At 40.7% G+C, this 23,280-nt stretch overlaps 2 protein-coding genes across 4 annotated transcripts; both read left to right on the forward strand.

Moving 5' to 3' along the window:
- Window positions 1-249: 249 nt before the first annotated feature.
- Window positions 250-7,007, forward strand: LOC148396057 (CD81 antigen-like). The gene is made up of 8 exons (XM_088378674.1): window positions 250-450; window positions 1,570-1,684; window positions 5,489-5,586; window positions 5,670-5,744; window positions 5,819-5,932; window positions 6,148-6,246; window positions 6,353-6,436; window positions 6,523-7,007. The coding sequence occupies exons 1-8, from the start codon at window positions 385-387 to the stop codon at window positions 6,583-6,585; spliced, it is 714 nt and encodes a 237-aa protein (XP_088234800.1). The 5' UTR covers window positions 250-384; the 3' UTR covers window positions 6,586-7,007.
- A 2,475-nt stretch (window positions 7,008-9,482) lies between these two features.
- LOC148396058 (plakophilin-3-like) lies at window positions 9,483-22,965 on the forward strand. Of its 3 annotated transcripts, none has more exons than XM_088378673.1 (14): window positions 9,483-9,719; window positions 11,898-12,075; window positions 14,777-14,862; window positions 15,477-16,213; window positions 16,903-17,026; window positions 17,458-17,662; window positions 18,104-18,278; window positions 19,238-19,355; window positions 19,442-19,606; window positions 19,971-20,153; window positions 20,239-20,392; window positions 20,652-20,847; window positions 20,948-21,035; window positions 22,007-22,965. In XM_088378673.1, the coding sequence occupies exons 1-14, from the start codon at window positions 9,717-9,719 to the stop codon at window positions 22,046-22,048; spliced, it is 2,454 nt and encodes an 817-aa protein (XP_088234799.1). In that variant the 5' UTR covers window positions 9,483-9,716; the 3' UTR covers window positions 22,049-22,965. The 3 variants fall into 3 exon arrangements, with proteins under 3 accessions (XP_088234799.1, XP_088234797.1, XP_088234798.1); XM_088378671.1 differs by lacking the exon at window positions 9,483-9,719 and adding an exon at window positions 11,530-11,679; XM_088378672.1 differs by lacking the exon at window positions 9,483-9,719 and having other exon boundaries at window positions 11,760-12,075.
- The last annotated feature ends 315 nt before the right edge of the window (window positions 22,966-23,280 follow it).

Below are 23,280 nucleotides of genomic sequence, written 5' to 3' on the forward strand. Positions count from 1 at the left end.
CCGTTTGAACAATGACTGTTAAATGTAGCAATTTAGGTCACTTTATAGTTGAACATTTCCCTTCCAAAATGTTTTTATTGGCTCTGTGTATCTTGATATTTTCTTGAACTTCTTTAGAGTAGAGCCAAAGTTTATTTTCTAAGTTCAGACTTGGAAAGAAAGTGGGCGCAGACCAAACGGGGGCCATGTTATCCCCTCAGTCTTCCCCCTCCTGGTGGGCAGTTCTGTGTCTCAGTTTTCACTCTTCATTATAAAGGAGGAGTTTGCAGCAGTCAGGCTCTTTATACCTCAACTGGTGGCGAGTGTGGGTGATTCTGGATTTGTTGACTGGCCTCACATCCTAGCCGGACTCAAAGAAGAGAAACTGAGAAAAAAGCTGGCAACATGGCGGTGACAGGATGCACGCAATGCATTAAATATATGTTATTCTTTTTTAATTTTATTTTCTGGGTAAGTTTTTTTTTTGACCTTTTCATGTTTTGTGTTCCAACAAATATAATTTCTGTCGAGCGAGCGGCGTAACATTTGTGTGCTTTTGTGACCTTTGGTTACTTTACTTTGTTAATTGTGCAAAGGGAGCTGCATCAATTGAGGAGGCAAAGTGCAGCAAATGTCACTGTCATTTTCTGCATGGTCAAGCAGCAGTGTGGAGTGGCTGGAAGAAGAAGGAGAGGGGAGGATTTCACGCTGGGTGGGCTTGGGTCTAAACATTTACTCCTCTTTTTATACATCTCATGTTAACCATGTGAGCAAAATAACAGGTTACAGGGAACAGCTTCAAAATTCTCAGAATAAACAGAAAGAAATGAACAGAGCTATTGGTTGTAATTGCTTTGAAACTTTCACAAAAATTAATTTTCCACCAAATGTCTATAATTCTCTAATTTGCCACCATCACATCATACTTCCTGAAAACATGTTTACGTTCTTTATTCTTGTTTCACAAATACCCGGAATTGACCAGTTGTGAATTTCCACTTGCTTTTTCTCGCTACTTATCTTTTTTTAGATGAACAGCATATCCTGGGCATGCCACACACACACACACACACACACACACTCGAGTGTTTCCTCTGTTGGCTTGTCATTGTGAAAAAAAAATGCCATTTTTCACGTTGAGGATTTGGCTTCCTGTCTCTTGGAGAACAATGCAATGCCGTGAGGGTTCTAAATTTGAGGATGACTTTGTATAAACTTTGGATGAACTACAAATTTGTACTTTTTGTACAATCACAGCATGTGTGACATTGTAGTACATCTCAGCCTGTGGTCCGCATTCCTTCTGCGTAGCGTAGGAGAGAAACAGAGAGGAGATAATGTTGAAGAGTTCATTTTTTGGGAGGCCACGGTAGGTCACTGCCGTGTCAGGAAGTCCTCTCATCACTTTCCATAAAGGCCAGCGGACAGTTCACATCCTTCCAGTAGACCTGCACACACATGAGCACTGATAGAAGTTGAATTTCTAAGAGGGATGTTGTAACACATGACTTTAACAAAATGTGGAATTCTTCGTGATGGACTGAGAATAACGATGACATCATACTGATAGTATCCCTCCTTTCATTGCAGCTGGCTGGAGGAGTGATCTTAGGAGTTGCCCTGTGGCTCCGTCATGACAGTCAAACAGGCAGCCTCCTCATGCTTCAGTTTGAAGGCCAACAGGCACCGGGCACCTTCTATATCAGTGAGTCAAGTGGGAAATAAACATTTTAAAGCTTTGCTCATGGTAACTGATGCAAATTAGAATGTTTTTTTGGGTTAAAGACTTACTTGTATGTTAGTCACCAGCACAGGGAGACAGCTTGAGCTTTGTGGTTGCTGTTCTCGTTTAAGAAATTTTGTCAACATTGTTGGTTGCGGGGGTTGTTCGACTTTGTATAAATAAGTCGCCCTTACAAATGATTTGTTGTTAGTAGAGTGCAGGGTTGAACACTAAGCAATGAAAAAAAGTTTGAGTAAGTATGCCCTCCCCCAGTTTCCAGGGCACATAATTGACTTTTGGGTATTTTCGGATTTGTTTGGGATGTTTTTTTTTCAACATTTCCACCCATCTTCTGTAAGGACACCATAATGAATATTTATCCTCACTTTCTTACAAATTATTTGGGTTTGTCAAAAAAATGTTTTGTGTACCCACTCCTTGACCCATCCCCTCCAACCCCTCCACGAAAAAGGTCCTAGCTCCGCCCATGGTCAAATGGCAGATGACAAAGCCCCTTTCAACTCTGTATTTACTTGCCTCAGGTTTGAATATGGACTTCGCCACCATTTTTACACCTGTTGCCAACAGCGCCCAATTTGTTAGGCGCTGGCAATTTAAGACCCACTATGTGATTTCTGACACTGTGGCGTTCTGCAACGATAAAAACTACAACCACAATAATAATAATCACAATAGTAATCGTTACTGAAGTGAGTAAAAGCAGATGTTTTGGAGCTGGATCCAAATGCGAATATCGACTAAAGGCATCCATCTCCAAAGTGAATCTTAAATATTTAATAATAGGAAAGGAAATATTGGTTGCTGGGGAATGTTTAATGGAGCCTCGCCTTATCAAATCACACCATAGTTTATTCACTAAATGTATTCAACCCTTGAAGTCGCAGACATCTCGTCTCTTGAAAGACTTTTTTTACGAGACAGGAAGGTCATTTTCTAGAAGATACAAATCTTGGGGCTCAAATACAAACATCTCTTGACCTCTAAGAAGAGACCAGGAAACAGGACCTGCGTAAATCCACAGCGTGACATTTTCAACCAGCTGTCTGTCTGACACTCCGAAGGTGTGCATTCAATCTTCCACCTCCAAGTCCTAAAAAAAAAAAAAAAAAGAAAAGAAAAAACAGCATGCTCCATTGAGAGAGGCCAGATGTTGTCAACAGATGTTGCGAGCACAGTGCAAAAATAAAGCCATCACGCGTGTTGATTTGTTTCCGTAACGGAATTCCACAATCGGGAATGTGCTCCTCAGGTTAACTCACAGCATCCGTCATTTTCCTTCAGTGCCTTCAGCTGGCCCCCAAACATGCGAAACATGATACAATTTCAACGTTTCCATCATGTTGCCTTTTTGTGGCGTGAACCCATTCATTTCAATTTGGCCCGCTCTCCGTTCTCCCATACTTCCCTCCTCACTAAGTATAAGGAAGCTTCACAAATGCAGGCTTTTTATAGAGGAAAGGCCTACTAGTGATTTTGGAGAGGCCCACCCAAGCAAGATCAAGGGACTGTTTCTGTTTTGGCCCGCCCTTAAACATACGCCCTGACATAATTCAAATAACCTTGGACATCTGCACATTAACCTTCAAATTAGAGTTTAGCATGGATGTTTTTAGCACGCTGGCACATCAACCTGGTGTTTATGTAAGGCTCAAAATACATATTGTCCAAACTTTGGGGCAGTGCTTGAGCGCTGAGCGCAGTTGCTGCTGGCACGCTGCTTGCAGCTTCTTCTCAGAACTGAGAATGGGAATGACAATAAAAATCCAATTTTGAGACACAGTTCTTAATGCTCTCGAGATTATGTTGTAACTTCTGAATCTTAAAGGGGAACTCAAGCCAACATTTTTATTTGCCATAAAGCATCCCCCACTAGTCTAAAATGCAGAATTTTGATTAATATTGCGTTTGTGGAATAAGAATGAAACAAAATGCCACCAAACCAAAGCAAAAATGAATCCTGTCTAATTGGCTGGATTTGAATTTTCTTCCCTTTATTAAAAAACAGGGCGTTTTTCAAGTTGACATCCAGGAAATGGGCAAAAATGTTGATGATTGTTTTTCAAATGTTTCTTTTTAAATTATTATTATTATTATTCAACACAAGTCTACTTCTATGGCGGACAAGAGAAATCTGGGGATATTTACTGCTAAAATGCTGAAATAACAAAAACAGTTTGAACGTAAACAAGGTCTCGAGTTGAATAATTGGATTGGTTGTCGATTAATCACCTTGACTACACACCCAAAAATGTCAATTTCATCATTTCTATCCAGCACTAATTACTGAATTTGGCTACTATATTGGTCATGCCAAATACTGTCTACCTTTATTTTCATTATTATTATAATATTAAGTACCATTAGAGATTATTGCGCTGTGTGTATGTGTTATTTTCGTTCTTACGTGTATTTGTCATGAACGCTTATCTTCACTATGACTCCTTTCAAAGATTATATTCTTTATCATGGACCAATGACAAAAGACAGCAAGGACTTGACTTTGCCATGTTTTTTTTGCTGTTGTAAATAGTGGCTGAGAGAAGACGAAAAGAGACATCCAAGTGGGGGCTTTTAGTGGATATTCACCTCCCCCCTCCCCCCCCTAGAGATTACACAGTGAGACAAGAAATAAATGAACTTCCCCGGTGCCATCTCAATGGCCTTCAAACCTCAAAGGGTGTTGTCATAGTAATGGAAGGCAGTGGAAATAATGGCTGCTTTTCCCACATTGCTGGGTTACCGAGCCTGGTAACTGGGCTCACTGGAACAAAAAAAAACCTCAGGGTCCTGAAAGAGGAGGAGGGATGGTTTGTGCGTGTGCTGTTTGTGAGGTCTGCAGAGAGTCGGAATCTGTCAGACTCTTTTTCGACCACTGTCAGGCTGCGTTAGTGTGGATGTTGTTTTTCAAATCAGACTGCTCCCACAGCATCTGCCTGAAAAGATTTCATTCTGCAGGTGCCGAGAGGCCTTGGAATTGCTGTGAAACTAGATTATTCTTTAAAAATCATCAACATTATTTTTTACTTACAAATAAGAGTAATTAGATTAGGATGTAACACTAACAAAAATTTAGAATTCAAAATTTACTGTATACAATAAACAAAAACACAAAACTGAGCAATCAAATTCTTACTGGGCTAGTGTCTGTCTGTTTATACAAAGAATGTACAAATTATTATTATTCATAGTCCACCTTTCCCGGAGCTAAATAATGAATCCAGAAAAAAATTGGCTGTATATTTTATTATATTATATTTTTTATACATTTTTTTTTTTAATATTTTTATTTTTACTCATTGCTTACTACTGCAGGACTGCCTCTACAATACCGCCATTCAAATCAGTGGATGTCACAATCAGTAAAAAATGTCAAGGAAGATATCGATGTTAATTTTGAGAATGTTTAGATGTGTTGATCTTCGCGGCGCTCATGTCTCTTGCGTGGGATGGATAATGCTGTGTGGGGGGTGACAGGTTAGAGAGGTTTATTGTGTGAGTGTGTCTGGGAGCCACTTCCTGGCCTGAGGCTCCACCTCTTCTCCCCACACGAGATCTGGGAGCTGTTTATCTCCAGGATGTCAATAATGTCATGTCACCCTACAGGGAGCCAGAAACATCCAGGAAGTCCATTACCAAACAGTATATGGATCAATGAACAAGGAACATACAAGCTCTATGTTGTCTTTGTCGCCCCCTGGTGGTGGTAGTGAGCGCTCTCTTTTGGGTCATATTTCATGTTTTTTTGGGGGGTTTTTTTTTTGGCAGGTGTCTACATTCTGATAGCTGTCGGCGCTGTGATGATGCTGGTGGGCTTCCTCGGCTGTTATGGTGCCATTCAAGAATCTCAATGCCTTTTGGGAACGGTGAGAATATATTGACTTAAAATACAAAATACATTGAAAATTCATAAAAATTGTTGGACTGAAATTCAATTTTTTTTCTGCAGTTCTTTTTCTTTTTGGTCATCCTCTTTGCTTGTGAAGTGGCTGCAGCCATCTGGGGTTTCATGAACAGGGATACAGTGAGGACACATTTGCAACATTTGGTCATCGCATCAACGATTTTGATTGACAGTAACAACAAGCCTGTCTGCAGATCTCCAAAGAATTGATCAATTTCTACGACTCGGCGTACATCAAGGCTGTGGACGTCTCGGGCTCTCCCAGTAAAGACGCTGCCGTCAAAGTGCTGGATGTTTTTCACACCACGGTAGGTCAAAGGTTTAATTTTAGGGTTTGTAGTCTCTGTTATTTTCTAGCCATATTAGTTGTACAAGAATAAGAAATGATTTCATCACCTTGGAGAGCCATTAATTGAACAATACGTTCAACTTTTGTACCACATTAAATTATGCGTGTGTATCTAATATTTTGGCAAGTTAGGCTACATTTAGATAATCAAGTTTTGATTTGCCTTCGCACCAGCTCGATTGTTGTGGTAAAGGAGAAGACACAGCGCTCTTCAAACAAGTCGTCGGCACTTTATGTCCCAGAAAGTCACCAGACGATTTTCTCAAATCTCAGGTAGTAAAACACTCCTAATTTGGTATTTTCCTTTTTTTTTTTGTTCTCCTTATTCCAGCCCGTATTTTCTGTTTTACTGTGGTAAAATGTTGGTGTTTCCAAATAGAGCTGTCACGACAAGCTGATCGAGCTCTTTTCCGAGAAGCTTTATCTGATCGGTCTGGCCGCTCTGGTGGTAGCCGTTATCATGGTGAGCCGGTTGCCCCACCTACTCCCCGCATGCCAACGCAAGAACCATGTGAGTCAAATGGGATTTTTCTTTATCTCCCTTTTTAGATCTTTGAGATGATCTTCACCATGGTGCTTTGCTGCGGGATCCATAACGCTCCAGCGTACTGAGCCCACACACGGATGAGTACCGTGACACTTTCATGGACTTACATTGGTTTTCATGCAGTAGCTCCTCTTTCTTATTTCTAGAACACAGCATGGTGGATATTTCTGCTTTTATTTTGTTTTATACTAAATACAATTAAGGTATATGTCTATTTATTATATAGCATATCCATAACTTAACTCTCTACAGTGTACAAACAGTATGCTGTGGAATAGTTTGCTGACTTGCTGTTTTTTTATAGATGTATAAAATGTACATATGCACGTCTTATGTTGATCTCAGGAGCGGCCATGTTTGATTGTGACGTCTCTCTGTTACATGATCGGACCAGCAGGGGTTCAACAGTCACCTGCAACCTTATTATTTTATCGCACCGCAATATGTTTTCAGTCAATTTTGTTTAATAAACCATCTTCGTGCTGTATCTGTGCAGATTTTTTTGTCTTCTGCAGCGTGATGGATTAATGGTTAGAACATCTGCCTCAGAGCGCTAACATCTCCCTGATTTGAATAAAAGGAGGAAAGTGAGGCAGATGTGTTCAGATCTTCACCACATGTTGCCTCCTTAAATCCATTAAAAAATGCAGAAATCCACTATTAACATCTAATGCAGATTTGTTGAGAGAACACTGTGAGAGAATAAAAATGTGCTTGGTTTTAGTATATTATAACAATATATTTGATTTAAAAACTGCACTTATTGAGGTGTAACGTATCAATATAAAAAACAGTGGCTATTGTAATGCCTTACATCACCACGAGAAGGCAGGTTGTAAAACATCGCGCAGTACACTCCCACACTATCAAAACCTAACTGACTTGTATTTCCGGCACAGACACACCCAGTGCACTTTCCTTGTCACGGAAACTTGCTGGTAACGTCACAAAGTCGAATCCAGCAGGTTTGGTCAATAATGGAACTGCTTGCGAGCGATTAAGATTGCTTGTGAAATTGAATAGAAATGTATCGTTACAAGTTTAGACTTCCACTCACTACCTAGGAACTGTTTTAAATTATGATGCAGAAAAATACTGTTTTATACTATTTTAAGGCTAAATGTTACCAAGCCTTCTTCCGGGTACCTTTAATGAGAGCAATGGCGTGTGAAGCTCCTGTGGCACGATGCAGCAATTGTGTGCAACCAACCGCAAAGTGTGCGAAAGCAAGTCAAACAATGACTTAACTTTTAAGACTTTTTATACCTGATAAAATAGTGTTTACATGTTTACCTATCATTTGATCTATATTAGGCAGCGACAACGCACGGTTAACTTTACAGTCACCATTCTGGGATGTAGTCACTTGCATTTTATACCTATTGTATTATGATTATAAGCCATTATACTGTGTATATGCTACTGTAATTACCATATCGTTCAGCAGGGGGCGCCGCTGTAGCCACTCCGAAAGCTATAATGTACAGTGCATTCATTTGAGTTATTCTTGGCTGTTGATAATTCATTGATGTTTTCAAGGACTTGGATTTTAAACTAATACCAGATGATGATACAATACAACATATTTTGTATGTATTTGACAAGAGCTTAATAGAATTCTAAATGAGAAAATAAAACAAAAAGTTTAATTCTACATAAAACAGATTTGTTTGCCATGTCTGTCATTCAGATATTTTGGGAAAAATCTCCAGATCTAGATGTTGTGATGGGATATTTGCCAATATTATACGATACTCTTATAAAATACTACTGCATTAGTTGGATCATTCCATTTGATCCAAAACAATATTTGATTATTTGACGGCACCGTGGATCATAATAGTGTGCTTCCAGAGAATTATCTGGCAGAGGGATAAGCGAGGATCACTACCATCTTATTATTTTCAAACGGACAGCAGTTGCCTGGCGACCGGCGCAGACATCAGCTTGTTACTGTCGTGTGCCAAGTAAAATTCTCCCACATTAACCTGAGCTCCCCTCCTTCAAAAACAGCTTTGTACTGATAGATAATTATACCCGTGACACCTCTGGCAAATTATCTGGAACTCGCTGCCAGTGTTCATTCTTAAAAAATGATAACTTTTATTTTGTGGTATTTTGCCGGAAAATTTTGAATTATATCGAAACAGTATGTTTTTTAGTGTATTTACATAAAAGCATGGTACTATGACACACTTGTGATTAGCTTGTGACACTAGCTTGTGATTATCAGCTATATAAATAAACTTATCAGAGTAGTAGCTCGCCCAGCCTAGCTGTATATGGTCGGTGCCGAGAATCTCATGTGTGGGCATGGTTATGTAACAGATATAAGTGCACAACGGCTCACTTAAAGGAGCGTTTTCAGAAATTGACGGATGACCCAAGATTAACATTATTTATTTTACACTGGATGGCTGTGGAGGCATTTTCATGCAAAAGTCAACATGTCTCCTCTCAATATATCACCTTACTAAGGTCATGACCTGAGTTTTTTTTTTCTCCCATTTTTTCACATTCCAGTATTCCGTCTCTAATCGATAGACAGACCGACAGATTGATCTCAAAGCGGTAGTGACTGTTGCGGGCCGTTTCCCCTCAGGTATGAGCCAGCTTGCAAAACAAGCTTAGCACTCTCACTTGCCAATCACGCTCTCATATCAACCCCAAACACACCCTGGCCAACTAACAGTGACGAGATCACGCTTGCTAAATTCCTGTCACTCACATCATCTGAATGGGACAGAGAATAGATGATGTGATGTCTTGAATCATTCCTTCACAAAAGTAACACCCTTCAAAATAATTTCAGGACGTGAAAGACTAAAAATAAAATGCGGGCATTTGGCAGAAGCGAGTCTGAACCCTCCCCGACTTCTCATGAAGACTTCCCACGTCTTGTAGGGAAGCGTCATACTTATTTGGATCTCACTTCTCTTTCCTGTCACCTTGCACTCCCCTGCGGCCTTTCGCTAACACACCCTGCTGCGCTGTCACCGGCCTCTCATTGACTCACCTTTTGTTTGGGGCCTGTCTTGTATTGACACGCAGCTAGAATTGAATTTTTTTTTAGGGCGGTGACAGTTCACACAGACGTAACAATTAAGACTTGGGAACAAAATTGTAACACATCTGCTCACCCGCTTGGAAGGAAGGAAGGTATATCACATCTACAAACAGCTGAGCCTCAGTGGCAATGGTAGGTCAGCATTTATTCATTAGCGTTAGAAATTTAAAGCTAGCTATATGTTTTAGAATTGCTAATTTCACTGCTTAATTCATTCCAGAAAAGTATTTTCTATTCCATTTTTAATCATGTTTTTAAACAGAGTACTTCTCTGATTATATTTAATCATAACTCATTTATTGTACCCCGCTAGGCCTTTTTATCTTTTACTATTTTCTTTATTGACATTTGTCGTCTGTCCTTAAGCCAAAACTTGAGTGTTTTATGACTTGCACTTAAGACATAAGAATGTTAACGATACTTAAAATATTGCCCGACAGTTGGCAGTGTTTATTTTCCTTCACTGATGGGTTGGGTGGAATCGTATTCTTCCACATGTTATCAAATTTTAACAACCACTTGCCATGTTTGGTGGACAATTAATTGTAGAAGTGAAATCGAGAACATGTTTTTGTCAAAGGGTGATATCCCAAGCAAGCACACAAATATGCAGGCATATGCAAACTTGCTCTTTGCTTGCTGTTAGAATACTGACTCATAGTAACACACTCGAGATAAATGTTAGGTGTGGAGTCACCTAACGACTGTGCCACACCTTGTACCCATTTGTGGCTATTCACACATAAGCTCAAATCCCAATTTAAAATCTACAAAATATATGAAGGTGAACTGCTGTAGTTTTGTCATGTACGTACAGCATTTTGTACATGACGGACAGTCGTGGGAATCAAAATACATTTTGTATTTTGTCTTCAAACCACAAATATAAATACATTTACATATAATATTTTATAATAACATGTAAACTTTAAAATAGTTTTAAAAACAAAGCAACCTGGTGTTTATTAAAACTTTGTGGACAAAAACTACAATATGACTCATTTGATGAGCCAGTTTGGCAGGAAAGACTGTCTGCTTCCTCGTGCACATACGCACACACATTCGCGATTAATGTGTTATCAAACTCTTCAAACTAAACTAAGATAAGCTAAACCATACTAAACTAAAATTAAACTATAATCAAACTCCAACAACACATGGTTATTATGTAAATATTAGATGTTGTTGAGGAGGGGTATGCCTAAAAAATAAAATAAACAAAATCTTTGAAAATGACCCTGAAAAGTAATAATTTAGCATGATGATATCACAGAGTGGATGTGATTTCTTAATGGGATCATTGAGTCTTTAAGCAATGTAGATCCACAGAGTTGCACACGATGAATAATCCAGACGGATGTCTGTATTGTGTCTGGGGAGGAGGGGGGGAGGGGGGCCATTTTTGTTCATCTCCTTTTGGAAACAGGCAAGTCAGAAAGCAAAATAAAAATGTGGAAAATTAAAAAAAATACACTTTCTTTTTAATTACTGTATTCATTACTAAGCTAATATTTTATTGTTTTGTAGTATCTTTGAACATCTTTTAGTACAAATACTTCCTTACTGTATTTAAATTTGTAGAAATTTTGTAGAAATAAGTCACAATTAGATTAGAAAAGTGTTCAGCACTAATGTACAGTATGACTTAACTAAGTTATTAAACTAATCCAGTGTTTTTTTATTATTTAAAAATTTACTGAATTGTACATTTATACCTAAATCATTGATAATATGAATAAATACTGATGCACAACTAAATGTTTTATAATTGAATCTTCAAAGTATGCCCCTTTTGCCTAGATAGCAGCTTTGCACATCTTAATGTTTTCTCAGTCGGCTTTATGATGTAGATGATGTTTTATGACATGTACATTATTAAGATTTATCTCTTAATGTGTTTGAGACCATTTGAATTTGAGGGTGTCTCAAACGTTTCGACTGGTAATGCAGTTAGGAGGTTGAATCCAGGCTGTGGACTTAATACTTCAAAGTATATGGTGTTTTACTTTGAAGAACGTGAATTGAATCCATGCTTCTACTTGAACCTGAAAAGCCCAAAGTATTGTTTTTACTCAAACGTCTGTACTTCTCTGTAAGTACGTTGTTACGCAAGAAGCGTTTCGCTCACCTGTGTGCGTCAGGCGCGGTCCAGTGTGCTATGGCTCCGCCCCCTCCTGATGCACCTCTGCTGAGTGGGGGAGCCTCAGCGCTCCTCCACTCCCTCATTCCGCGAGCACCGCGCCTGGACGCGCTACTTTTTCCAAAATGAGCTCCGTGGCCTCTGAGAATGTCTTTCTGTCCGCTCTGCAGCCCAACACTTCCGTCACCACCTACGGCCTCCCGACCGACATCCACCTCGGGTGCGGCACCTCGAACTCGGACGAGATGGCGAGGGCTCGCCGGGTTCAACAGCAGGTTCAGATGAGGTTGGCCGAAAAGTCTACACTTCCGCGTCACAATGGCTCCGCTGTCACCTCCGCCATGTCAGGTAAGACAACAACTAGTCCGACATTTTTGTATTTAATTAAATCCGCAGCGCGAGACGTCCAATTAATAAAAGTAAAGTTATTCCAATCAATAAAGTAAATTTAAAAAACACGCATAAATTTAGAATGACCGAAATGCACTTGAGACAACCATTTATTGCAATCCTATATTGTGATATTGAGAAAAATAAACAAAAATTGTATGTGCGATACTAGGGACTTAAAGACATCCCATATCTGCACATTTGAAATCTTTTAGTACAAGCCCCACCCCCTTAGTGTTTTCTTCAAATTGATAAGACAGCCTGTACATAAGCAATAAAGTTACATAAATGTATAAAACAAATTGACATTCTCACAGGAAGCTTAAGAGCCTTCAATATAAGTAAAATTAGTGATAATTTATACTACTCAGTAAAAAGATCATTAAATTAAAATTAAGTTGGTCTCAAGAAAACATTTGCTTTCCATAATTAGGCAACAATTCAAAATGTCACCAATAGCAGTATGAAGTTAGCATGAAACATTATCAACTAAAATCGGAATGTGTCCGTTCAGGTTGCCTGCAGGTTATTGCCACACACCAGCCAGAATTTCTTTGCGAGCACAGCATTTCAAAGGGTTAATGTATAACAGGCTGCAACAAGCATGGCTTTCATCAACGTTCCTGCGATAGCAGAGTGAAATGAACGTGCGCCTCTGGGCTGCCCCTCCGAGTTCCTGCTCTTAGGCACATGTTAAGAGGCAACAATGGTACGGAAAAACGGACACCTCTAAGGCCATGCTATGTTGAGTTATTCGTGAGGTTGGCGTTATCAAGAAGCTCATGTATGCCCACGTCACGGTGAGGTGCTTACATAAACTTGGAGTCTCCAAAGGGGAAGTGAAGGGTCATGAGTGAACTTCCCCTAAGCTGTGTATCGTTTGTTCACTTGATTTTTTTTTAATAAAGCTCACGTGACCCTTTCAAAATGACTGCTTCAAAATGAAGCTTCATCAGTCCACAGGCGCGTTCTGTAAGATGTCTTTATGTACACTCCAAGTATCCTCCTAAATGTCTGGAATGCAGCATTTTAGTGTAGATATTTCTTTGGATTAACTTTGAAGCATGCTTGAGGTAAAACATGACCACTCGGCGAGGAGGATCACTTCCAGTTGCGAGTTGTTGCATCACGCCATAGACCCTCCTTTGCAACTGGTACAGCACTCAGCACAAGACACTCCCATTACTGAGAAAATGGGAGCCAGTGTTTAAAATAAGAATTTAGAAGGATAGTTAGTCCTCCTGTGTTTCCTGTACAATACACGCTTCCTGTAAATAGCAACGTCCGAGGGAGGCACTGGCAACAGTCATTGATGACTTTAGACGGGAGGGGGGAAAAAGTTCAGAGTTTGAAATGGTGACGGGGCGCGTTTTCATGTGTGATGTCTGAGGTGTGCCTGGGCGTTGACACTTGACGCGGGGGGTGTTAGGGATGCATCAGTCATCATTCTTCTCTGTACAAACCGGTTTGTGTGTTTCACGTCTTATCAAGCGTGAAGCGACTCCTCATGTCACTTTTGCTCTCAGGTTGATGAGACAGACTTTCATGTTTGGACTGGACTAATAGACGTTAACTTAAGTCCAACCGCTTGGTTGTGACTATCCCACCTATGTTTGACTAAATAGAATTGCACTTTGCTGTTCTCGTGACCAATTTTTTGACCCACTATTTGAAAAGATACCTGCTTTGAGTTGTGGAACAGACTGCTGAGAAAAATGAGCAGGATGTGCTTTGGTTGTGAACTATAAATAAAGAGCAAGTTTTTGCCCCGTATTTAAATCCTCAGGGATGCGGGTTAAGTCCCCTTATTATCAGGATTTGGTTAGTCCTTGTTTTGATGACTGAATTACTGTATATCAAAATGCACAGTGTTACCAACGTGCTGTATTATAGTGAACACCAGCATAAGCCACAAAAATATCCTTTTAAGACCGTTGATTTAAAATAAGGATTTTTGACATGGCTCTTGTTTGCTGAAAAGGGCTGAAAATCCCAATTTACTGATTTATTCTTGCACCAAAACATTTTATCTTAAATCTGATATTGTTTATTTTAATACAAAAAATACATAAAAGCACCTTGAAAAATAAAAAATAATAACATATTAAATCACAGTCATAATACGTATTGAAAGATGGAGGAGGGTCGCATTTGCCTCTCTCAAAGTTGTTCAGTCTCACTGCTGAGTGTTTATTACACAAACAGAAATGCAAAAAATGCATGAGTCTTTTTTTTTTTTTCCAACCTCCTTTGACCTCTGAGTGGCACTCAAAGGCTGAGCCAGCTTTTATGAAGCGCTTTGCTTAATAAAGTGAAAATTCGTATGAAGAGAAACAGTGATGGGAAGTTAAATGTGTGGGAGGGAGAGCCTTCCTTGGAAAAAAACAAAAAACTCCGATAATTTTTGTTTTTCTGCCTTGGCCTGTTTTTTGAAATCACTCCCGCCCTGTTCCTCACTAAAACATTGAACAAAATAACTCATATACCACGTTTATTTCAAGTAACAAATGTATTTCAAATAGCCACGTGAAATGTCTTGCTCTACGTCCACATTTTTCTCAAGCCATGTGAAAAGTCGAGCTGAAAGACTTAAGAGGCATTTGAGGTGGTGCGCTTGTTTAACTGACACGGCCGGTAGTAACTATTTGTTTTCCTCCAGACTATGGTGGGTCTTCCACTATGAAATACCAGACGTACAATCCAAGCTCCAAGGCGTCCTACATCTTCTCAGGCTCAAGGACAATGGTGAGTATTTCACCCTAAACTCCTACTTTGAGCGTGTATTCACAAAGTGTGAGCGGTCCCTACTACTGCAGGGGTCTCAAAGTCCAGTCCTCGGGGCTGCACTCCTACATGTTTTCCAAGTTTCCCTTGTTAAACACACCTGATTCAAATGATCAGTTCATCCTCACGTTCTGCAGCAGCCTGATAATTGAATGAGGTGTGTTTAACGAGGGTAACTTGGAAAACATGTAGGAATGCGGCCCCCGAGGACTGGACTTTGAGACCCCATCTCTACTGGCATGTGTGGTATTTCACAAAGAGCTGTCAAAAGACCCATTCAGGGATTTCAAATCCACCTTCTAGATTCCAATTTTATGCTTTTTTTACCCCCACAGGAGGTCCCTGGATTAGTTTGTCTAGATTAAATACTGACATGAAATTTTAGACCTCTGTAGAATATATGAGGAAATCAATACCTTGCGATTGACTCATGCATTGGGTATTGGGAAACCGACGTTGATTCCTCTAAATTAAGTGACGCATACACGCGCCCCCACACAAACAGAACACGGATCGCAATAAGTAACACTCCCTCGACATTGAAGTCTAACACTCGCTCCCTCCTCCATCTCCAGACGCCACAGATATCGCAGAGGTCCCGTTTCAGCTCTCTCTCGGCCGGCCCGGACATGGCCCAGATGCACAAGATCAGCGTCGGCGGCGGACGACTCGGCGGAGGTTATTACCGTGAAGATGCCCACATGGGCACTTACCAGGGGAACCAGTACCAAGCTCGCCTGGAACCTGATATGGTCGCCTTACACACCATGAGGCAGCAGACGATGCCGTCAAATGCTTGGATGGTGGACGGCAGCGACGGAGCCAGCTTGGCCTCCGACCGTGACGCCGGCTTCAGCCGCCATTTCGTGCAATCCAATGGCTACATGGGCCAGGTGAAGCAAGGAGGAGGAGGCATGACGCTCCCGGCGGGGTCCATGCGCCGATCCCTCAGCGGCACTATCCCGCGTGGCCCGGAGATTGACATGGGGATGGTCCAGCAAAGTTCCTACAAAGGCCCGGCTTACCGCACCATCAACAGGATTAACCACCGAAACCGGATGAGCATGGGCTCCATGTCGGGGACCCTGCAGCGCCAGATGTCAAGCGCGTCCAGCATGTTCGGAGGGGACAAAGTGGACTCGGGCTTCATCGGGCCAGGAATTTCTTCCGGTTCCCAGGGAAATTTAGCCATGCAACGGCGTCAAAGCACTTTGTCCCGGGCCATGTCGGTCAAAAGCATGCAGAGTGTGGGCCGAGGTGTCGACATCTTCAATGGGCAGATGGGGATCGGAAGCTTGGGGAATCTCAACGGGTAAGACGATTGTCATTGTTTATCTCGTCTCCCAAAGTTTCATTTGCATTTCTTGTGAGGATTTGTTGAGTACTACAACCAAACATTTAAACTCGCGAGCATATCTTAAGATAAATGATAGCAAACTGTACACTTTTGGCAGATTCAAGATATGGTCCGGTCTCAGATTTCCAAAGCTGTGATAACCTTGAGCAACGATTTTGCTGTTTTATTGTATCACAGAATTGCAATTACAGTCCTCAAATGTATTTATTTTGAAATGTTTCAATCAGCGCTAAAATTTGATTAATTTTCAAATGGGTGATAAAGGGCAGCGACAACATGAAGACGTGATGGTGTCCCTTCTTTTCAAATTTGAGTGTTTGATGGTGTCCCTTCTTTTCAAATTTGAGTGTTTTATGGTGCTGTGAGTTCACTGTAAGTGCCATGGATTGTGACCTGGCTTCATAGCTGTACGACTGGTTTTGGGTGTGGTAGCTCAATTTCAGGCCTCGCGTTTCACACATCCCACACGGTGCGGTTAGCCAAGTGGATTTGCAGACTTCTGTGAGATTTAGTGGCAATTCATCACACTGGAAGAAAAGCCGACATCACGCTGAGATTAATGTTGCACTTTAAAAAAAAAAGTAATATTTTGTGCAACAACAGCTACTGTCTTGGATGTAAGTTCTCATGTGTTTCTCGAACAGGATTGAAACTTTGGATATGGCCAGAGCTGTCCAGTACCTGAGAGAACCGGACCCCGATTTGCAAGTCCTGGGTGCAGCTTATATTCAACACGAGTGCTACAATGACAGCGACGCCAAAAATGAGGTACGACAAACTCATCTGTTTGTGGTTTGGAATTCCTCAGGCTAACATATTACTGAGGCACTCAAACCACAAAAATTCTTTTTGCCGTCAATATGTTGGAGGTGACGCTCTACTTTTGGTCGGGTGGGTTCCATACGTGACTGTTTGTTGTCATTTTGGTCAACAAGGTTTGGTCATCGATGAACGGACACTGTTGTAGCAACTCACTTTGGTCCAGCTACTTTCAGCTTCTTGTTTGGTGTTAGGAGCTGGCATCTAAGAACCAGAGTGGTTTACGTTCAAAATAAATGCAGACTTTTTATGAGTTATTTCCTCCCCACAAAAAGTGCAGAAATGAAATGTGGTGGTTTTGACCATTAGAGTAAGTTGAGGACAAAAATGAAGGAAGCTTCAGCTAGCTAAAAAACAGCTACATTTTTTTTCTTTCCAAGGTGCGTCAATCCAAGGGCATCAACGAGCTGGTTAAACTGTTCAACTCGGAGAATCAAGAAGTGCAGCGCTACGCCACCGGCGCCACGCGCAACCTCATCTACGAGAACATGGAGAACAAAGTGGCACTGATCGAGGAGGGCGGCATCCCCCAGCTGGTGGAGGCGCTCAAGGAGCCCGACGACGAGCTCCAAAAGAACATCACCGGTCAGAATATGCAGTCAGAGCGTGACGCAACATGCAGAGCTCAACTTGTTGTTCATCATCTCCTGCCAAATGTCACATGCAGCTTTCATTTCATTTTCTGGACTGCCATCATACCTGCCACACCCATTTCTCGGTCCTTTTGCCTTTTTTCCCCTTTCGTCTGTTGCTCTTTTGTGTTGGCTCATTCAATAACTCAAAGTGAGATGATAGCGACCGCACCTTTATTCTCAATAGGCCTTTATTCTTTCTCATAATATGGATTAAATGTTCCATTTTGAACAGCTACTAAAAAAAAAAAAAAAAAAAAGTTTGTATTATCTTTTTAGCTAACTCTTTAATTGATCAAAAATCATTTTAAATATTCAAATCATATTTATTTTGTCACGGTCGAGTTGCCTAAGATGAGCTCAACATCACTAACCTGTTCTTCTGCTCCTCCAGGCATCTTGTGGAACCTTTCATCCAAAGACACCCTGAAGGAGAAACTAGCCCGAGAGGCTCTTCCGGATTTGACCGATAAGATCCTCATCCCGCTGTCGGGCAGTGAGGGCTCGGAGGCCATCACGCAGTCGGCCTCCGAGGCGGAAATCTTCTACAATACCACCGGGTGTCTCAGGTGCGCCTTAGCTCATATTTGTCTTGGTTTCTTAAGGCCTCTGTGAAGTGTAAACGTGTCAGTATGGAGTCACAAAATGATGTGACTCAACTTGTAATCACGGGGAAAAGGTTGTGAGATTATAAAAAGAAACAAGTCATGTTTTGAATAGTTGCTATCACTTTCACACATTCCTAAAATGTAACATCTCTAATTACGGTATTTCTTCAATAAGCAGTTTTTTATCTTATTACACAGAATTTAGTTTGAGCTTTTTTTGTAACTTGCATTCAACAAAAGAAAATAAATGAATAAAAAGTCAACTAAAATGAAGCAGACTTGTTATAAATACTAAACAATCTAAAAAAATAAAGAAATAAAATAAAACTAAATATAACAAATCCAAAATTTCTATAATCCTATCTGAGACGTTTATCATTTAAATACAGACAACACGTAATTTTTTTTTTTATTTGGGCACTTTTAGTAGATTAATTTTCTCCTTCATTTTTCATCAAATGACAACCTAATGTCTTTGAATTTGTGACTTTGTAATGTTGCAATTTTTACTCTCAGTTCAGCTGTGCAAATATTTCAAATTATTTTGGTATTGCCAGTCGTTCCAAATGACTTCTCGCATGAGCTTTATATGGCTCCAAAAATACTGAGTAAGAGCGAGAAAACTGACCAAAATCATAACATTTAAATTGAAAAAATATTTTTCATTAAAAAAAAAAAAAGTGCTTTGAAAACACATCAACTAAGTTTCTTTCAGCACTAAAACTAACAATCACCAAAGTAAAAATTTTGTTTTTGTCTTTCTCAATTAATATACGAGCCTTCACAATTAATTTTGAATGTATTTATTTTGGTATTGCTGCACATCAGTCGCTACAGAAGAAGAAAAGTAGTAGTTCTAGCTGATTTTAAGGCAGAGGGAAATAAAAGCCACCTCTAATGGTCTATCACACATTTGGCAGGAATCTGAGCTCAGTGAATGAAAAAACCCGCCAGCAGATGAGACAAACCCACGGGCTGGTCGATTCTTTGGTGAGATACATCAAGGGCTCGCTGGAGGAGAACAAGGCCGAGGACAAGGTGAGCACACCCGAGCGCCGAGCTAAGAATTACCTTGGCCCTTTGTGGTGTCTGTGTGTTGATGTTTGTGTGTGTGTGTTCTTCAGGGGGTGGAAAATGCAGTGTGTGTCTTGAGGAACCTCTCCTACCAGCTGTACAGCGAGATGCCGCCGTCGGCTCTAATTCACCTGGAGGGGCCGAGCCGAGCCGAGGACTCCGGCAAAGGCGAAGCCATCGGCTGCTTCACGCCTCAGAGCAAGAAGGCCAACAAAGTACGCACACGTGACGCTTCCCTTTCTTTTCTTTGAATTTCATGAGGTGCTTCAAAACCGCAGGCGCCAACCATGAAAATGTTTGCACATGCTAGCCCCGCCCACCAAGCAGTCTGACTGACAAACAAGGCACTGATGGCACCGTGCCTTTGGAACCAAACTAGACGCGCGCGCACACACACACACACACACACACACACACACACACACACACACACACATACATGCGCACGGACACACAATGTAAATAACACAATTCATCTACCAATCAAATCATTAATAAATATTTGTATTACTAATACTTTTTTTTTCCTTGTACTCAGCCCAGATCCTAACACTCTTTTGGCCCTTCCCTCCTCCACAGAGCAAGAACCAGGACCTGTCCACGTTCTCCGAGGTGGTCCGTGTTCCAAAGGGGATGGAGTGGCTGTGGCATCCGCAGATCTTGACCTTGTACAACCGCGTGCTGCAGCAGTGCGAGATCAACTCAACCACGCGAGAGGCAGCGGCGGGAGCGTTGCAGAACCTAACGGCAGGAGACAAGCGGGTCAGCGCCGGGCGACGGAGACCTTGGACTTTTCCAAATGACGCAACGCTGACTAATTGAAGTGAATTGTCTGGCTTTGCTTCAGTGGGCGGGAGTCCTGAGCCGCCTGGCCTTGGAACAGGAGCGCATGTTGCCCGTTCTACTGGACCTGTTGCGCACCAACAACGACCAGGAGCTGCGTTCCATCACGGGCTTCTTACGAAATTTGTCCCGCCACGCCAAGGATAAGAATCACATGGGTGAGTCAGTCTCTCTCTAAAGTGACCCACTGGAGATACTTTCTAGAATACCCGTACTAGGTGTAAAATTGTAATACAAAGAGTAAATTATAGGCAAAATGATGATCATAATTATTAGTGACAATTTCAATAAGCTACGTTAACAGATTTCAGTGGTAAAATAAACTTCTGAAACTGAAATAATGAATAATAAGTAAACAAAATGACCCATGAACACGCGTTCTAACAGATTTTGATTGTTGCTGTTTTGTTTTTCAAGCCACAAAAGTAGTGAACAATCTAGTGACCAAACTGCCCGCCGACGGCTACCAGAAGGAGCCATCCAGCGATGTGGTGGTCAACATCTGTGGGATTCTTAACAACTTGGTGACCTCCAGCTCGGTCGCCGCCAGAGACGTATGCTTCTTTGACGGCTTGCCCAAACTGGTCGCCATCAAGAACACCAATGACTCCAGGTGAGGCGACAACACCGACATTCCATTTGTGGCGTACAAGAATGTTGAATAGACAAGTATTGGTGCCACATGTGGTTTGTTATTTTTGGTGTTGTTGCAGTTATGGAAAAATGAAAGCAGCCAAAGCAGCCGCCACAGTGCTCAGCAACATGTTCCAGTACAAGAAGCTGCACAAAGACTACAAAAACGTATGGAAACTCTTAATAGATTTATCTAATTTTTCAAAGAGTTTTTTTAATTAATTGTTCTATATAGTATATGTAAATACAAGACATGTTTTGTTTTAGAAACATTGCGGGCGCTAATACTAGTAGTCAATGTAAAATCCCATTGACAGGCTCATAGAAAATTAGCATGGAGGCGATAAGTTACAGAACATTACTAAAATACAATCGTACGTTATTCTTCTACTCTTTTTATCTTAATGTAAGTGAGAACACTGCCCTTCAGAGGCCAAGGTGAACAGAACAGCTGGAATTCATATTCATCAGTTGTTTATTATTGCTATTTGAATGTTTGATTGTTCTTTATTTTGTAGTTATTATTACAAAGTAAATATAAAGTTGAGATTTTGGAGTTAAGTTTATTATATATAAATGTGTTTATTATTTGAGATTTTAATACTCAAATTTATATATTTCCATAATCATCCAAACCCATAGGAAGGTACACCATATTTTCACTTACATATAGCATGTTCTCATGGTCAAAACACTTTTGGGAAACCCCCCGTCAGTTGACTTTTGGAATGTGTGTTTATGCGTCCCAGGGAAAAAGTGACAGGTAAATTATTCTGTGGAATTCTTCCCTTTTATTTTGAAGGCAGTCGTTCAAAAATCACATATCTTCAGTCACACACAAACACTCATGCGAGTCTCAGCCAAAACTCGAGGTTAACCGCCTGCAGCTTCTGACTTGCCCCACCCAAGGGCGCGGCATTTAGCTTATGTGCTAATGAACAAGTCTTGACAACACGAACATGCCTTCACTCAAATAAAATATGTGCTGTCTTGTTGTAGAAAAAAGGAGTTTTGTGATCTATTTGGTATTCCTGTATGTTCTTCATCCATGTGCATAGAATGCAAAAGAATGCCCTGTCCGTTTGTTTATGCACAACTATTTTCAATAACTATCTTGCCTTCTTTGTTCAACATTACAGAAAGGCTTTATGAGACCAGACTTTGTAAACACGCTCGCTTAAAATGGAAGATAACGTGAAGTAGAAGTTAACTTCTACAGCAGTGATCATCAGTCCTGCACGCCACGGGTCATCAGACGGCGAAACACCACATCGGCCTTGTCTACTATTCCGACATAATCCAGGATCTGTTTTTATCTGCCATAATGTATGTGATATAAACATTCAATTAACGTTAGAGAGAAAGGAGTGGAATATGCTGGAATATTTACTGCTAAGCAAATGTGCGCTCTAAAGTCTAATGTGGGGATGTGTGTTTTGTACAAGCACATGTAAAAAACAGTGTGAAATTATGATTGACGATGACATTGCGGTACATATACGGCTTATTTGTATATATTGCTTAAAGTTCGACTTAAAAATCATGTTTTATACACTGTAACCAAGGACTTTCTCATGTTGTGACTTTTGTCACTCTTTATTTTTTTAATATTGTGTATGAACTAAGTGAGAATACTTTGGAAGTGAATGTACTCCAGAGATAACATTGTCCATGCTTTTTGCTTCACAAAGTTTGGGATATTGGTGTGCGCCTCAGAAGATGAACATTTAGTCTCAAAAGCTATGCTACAAATGTAAGTTATGTTATATTGTCTAGCTTATGCAGTTTTTAAAAAAGGTTACAGTGGTATTGTAAGTGCATGCTTGTGTGTGATTGAGAAACTATGCTTTGACAAAAGAATGCAGTCCTAACAAGTTTTCAAATGTGTTTAGTCACTGCTTTTTATTTTTGTAAATGATCCATTACATTTGACACCTGTCAAGATATGGAGTCTTTAAATTTTCAGTTGTAAAATGACCTGACACCTAGTTAAGCTGTTGCAACTCTGGGGACCGGCTTCTCTTGTATTGAAAATAAAAGTTATTTGCTCTGTGTGAAGCTGTACCATCTGATTTAATAAAGAAACAGATCTGCTGAATGAGGTGCATGTGTATTTGAGGCTGCAGCGGGCCAACGTGTCGACCACTCCCTCGTTACATATTTTCTCTTGCTCAGACAGGAATGATTCCAGACCTTCCCTGCTGCACCCTTCTTCAGTCTCCCACTTCACCGTGGCTCAAAATGAGAGCACAAGAAGAGAAATAAAAATTCAGTTTGACTTAACCGTGACATGGATTGCAGTGGTGATGTGCAGTCCAGTTCTTTTAAGTGACCTGAATCTTTAGAATCAGTTCACTCAAAAGATTTGTTCAAACGAATCGTTCAACGAATCGTCCCCCCTCACTCACACACA

This window comes from Syngnathus floridae, chromosome 6 (genome assembly GCF_059516105.1).
Source record: "Syngnathus floridae isolate MCC-2025c chromosome 6, RoL_Sflo_1.0, whole genome shotgun sequence".
NCBI lineage: Eukaryota > Metazoa > Chordata > Actinopteri > Syngnathiformes > Syngnathidae > Syngnathus > Syngnathus floridae.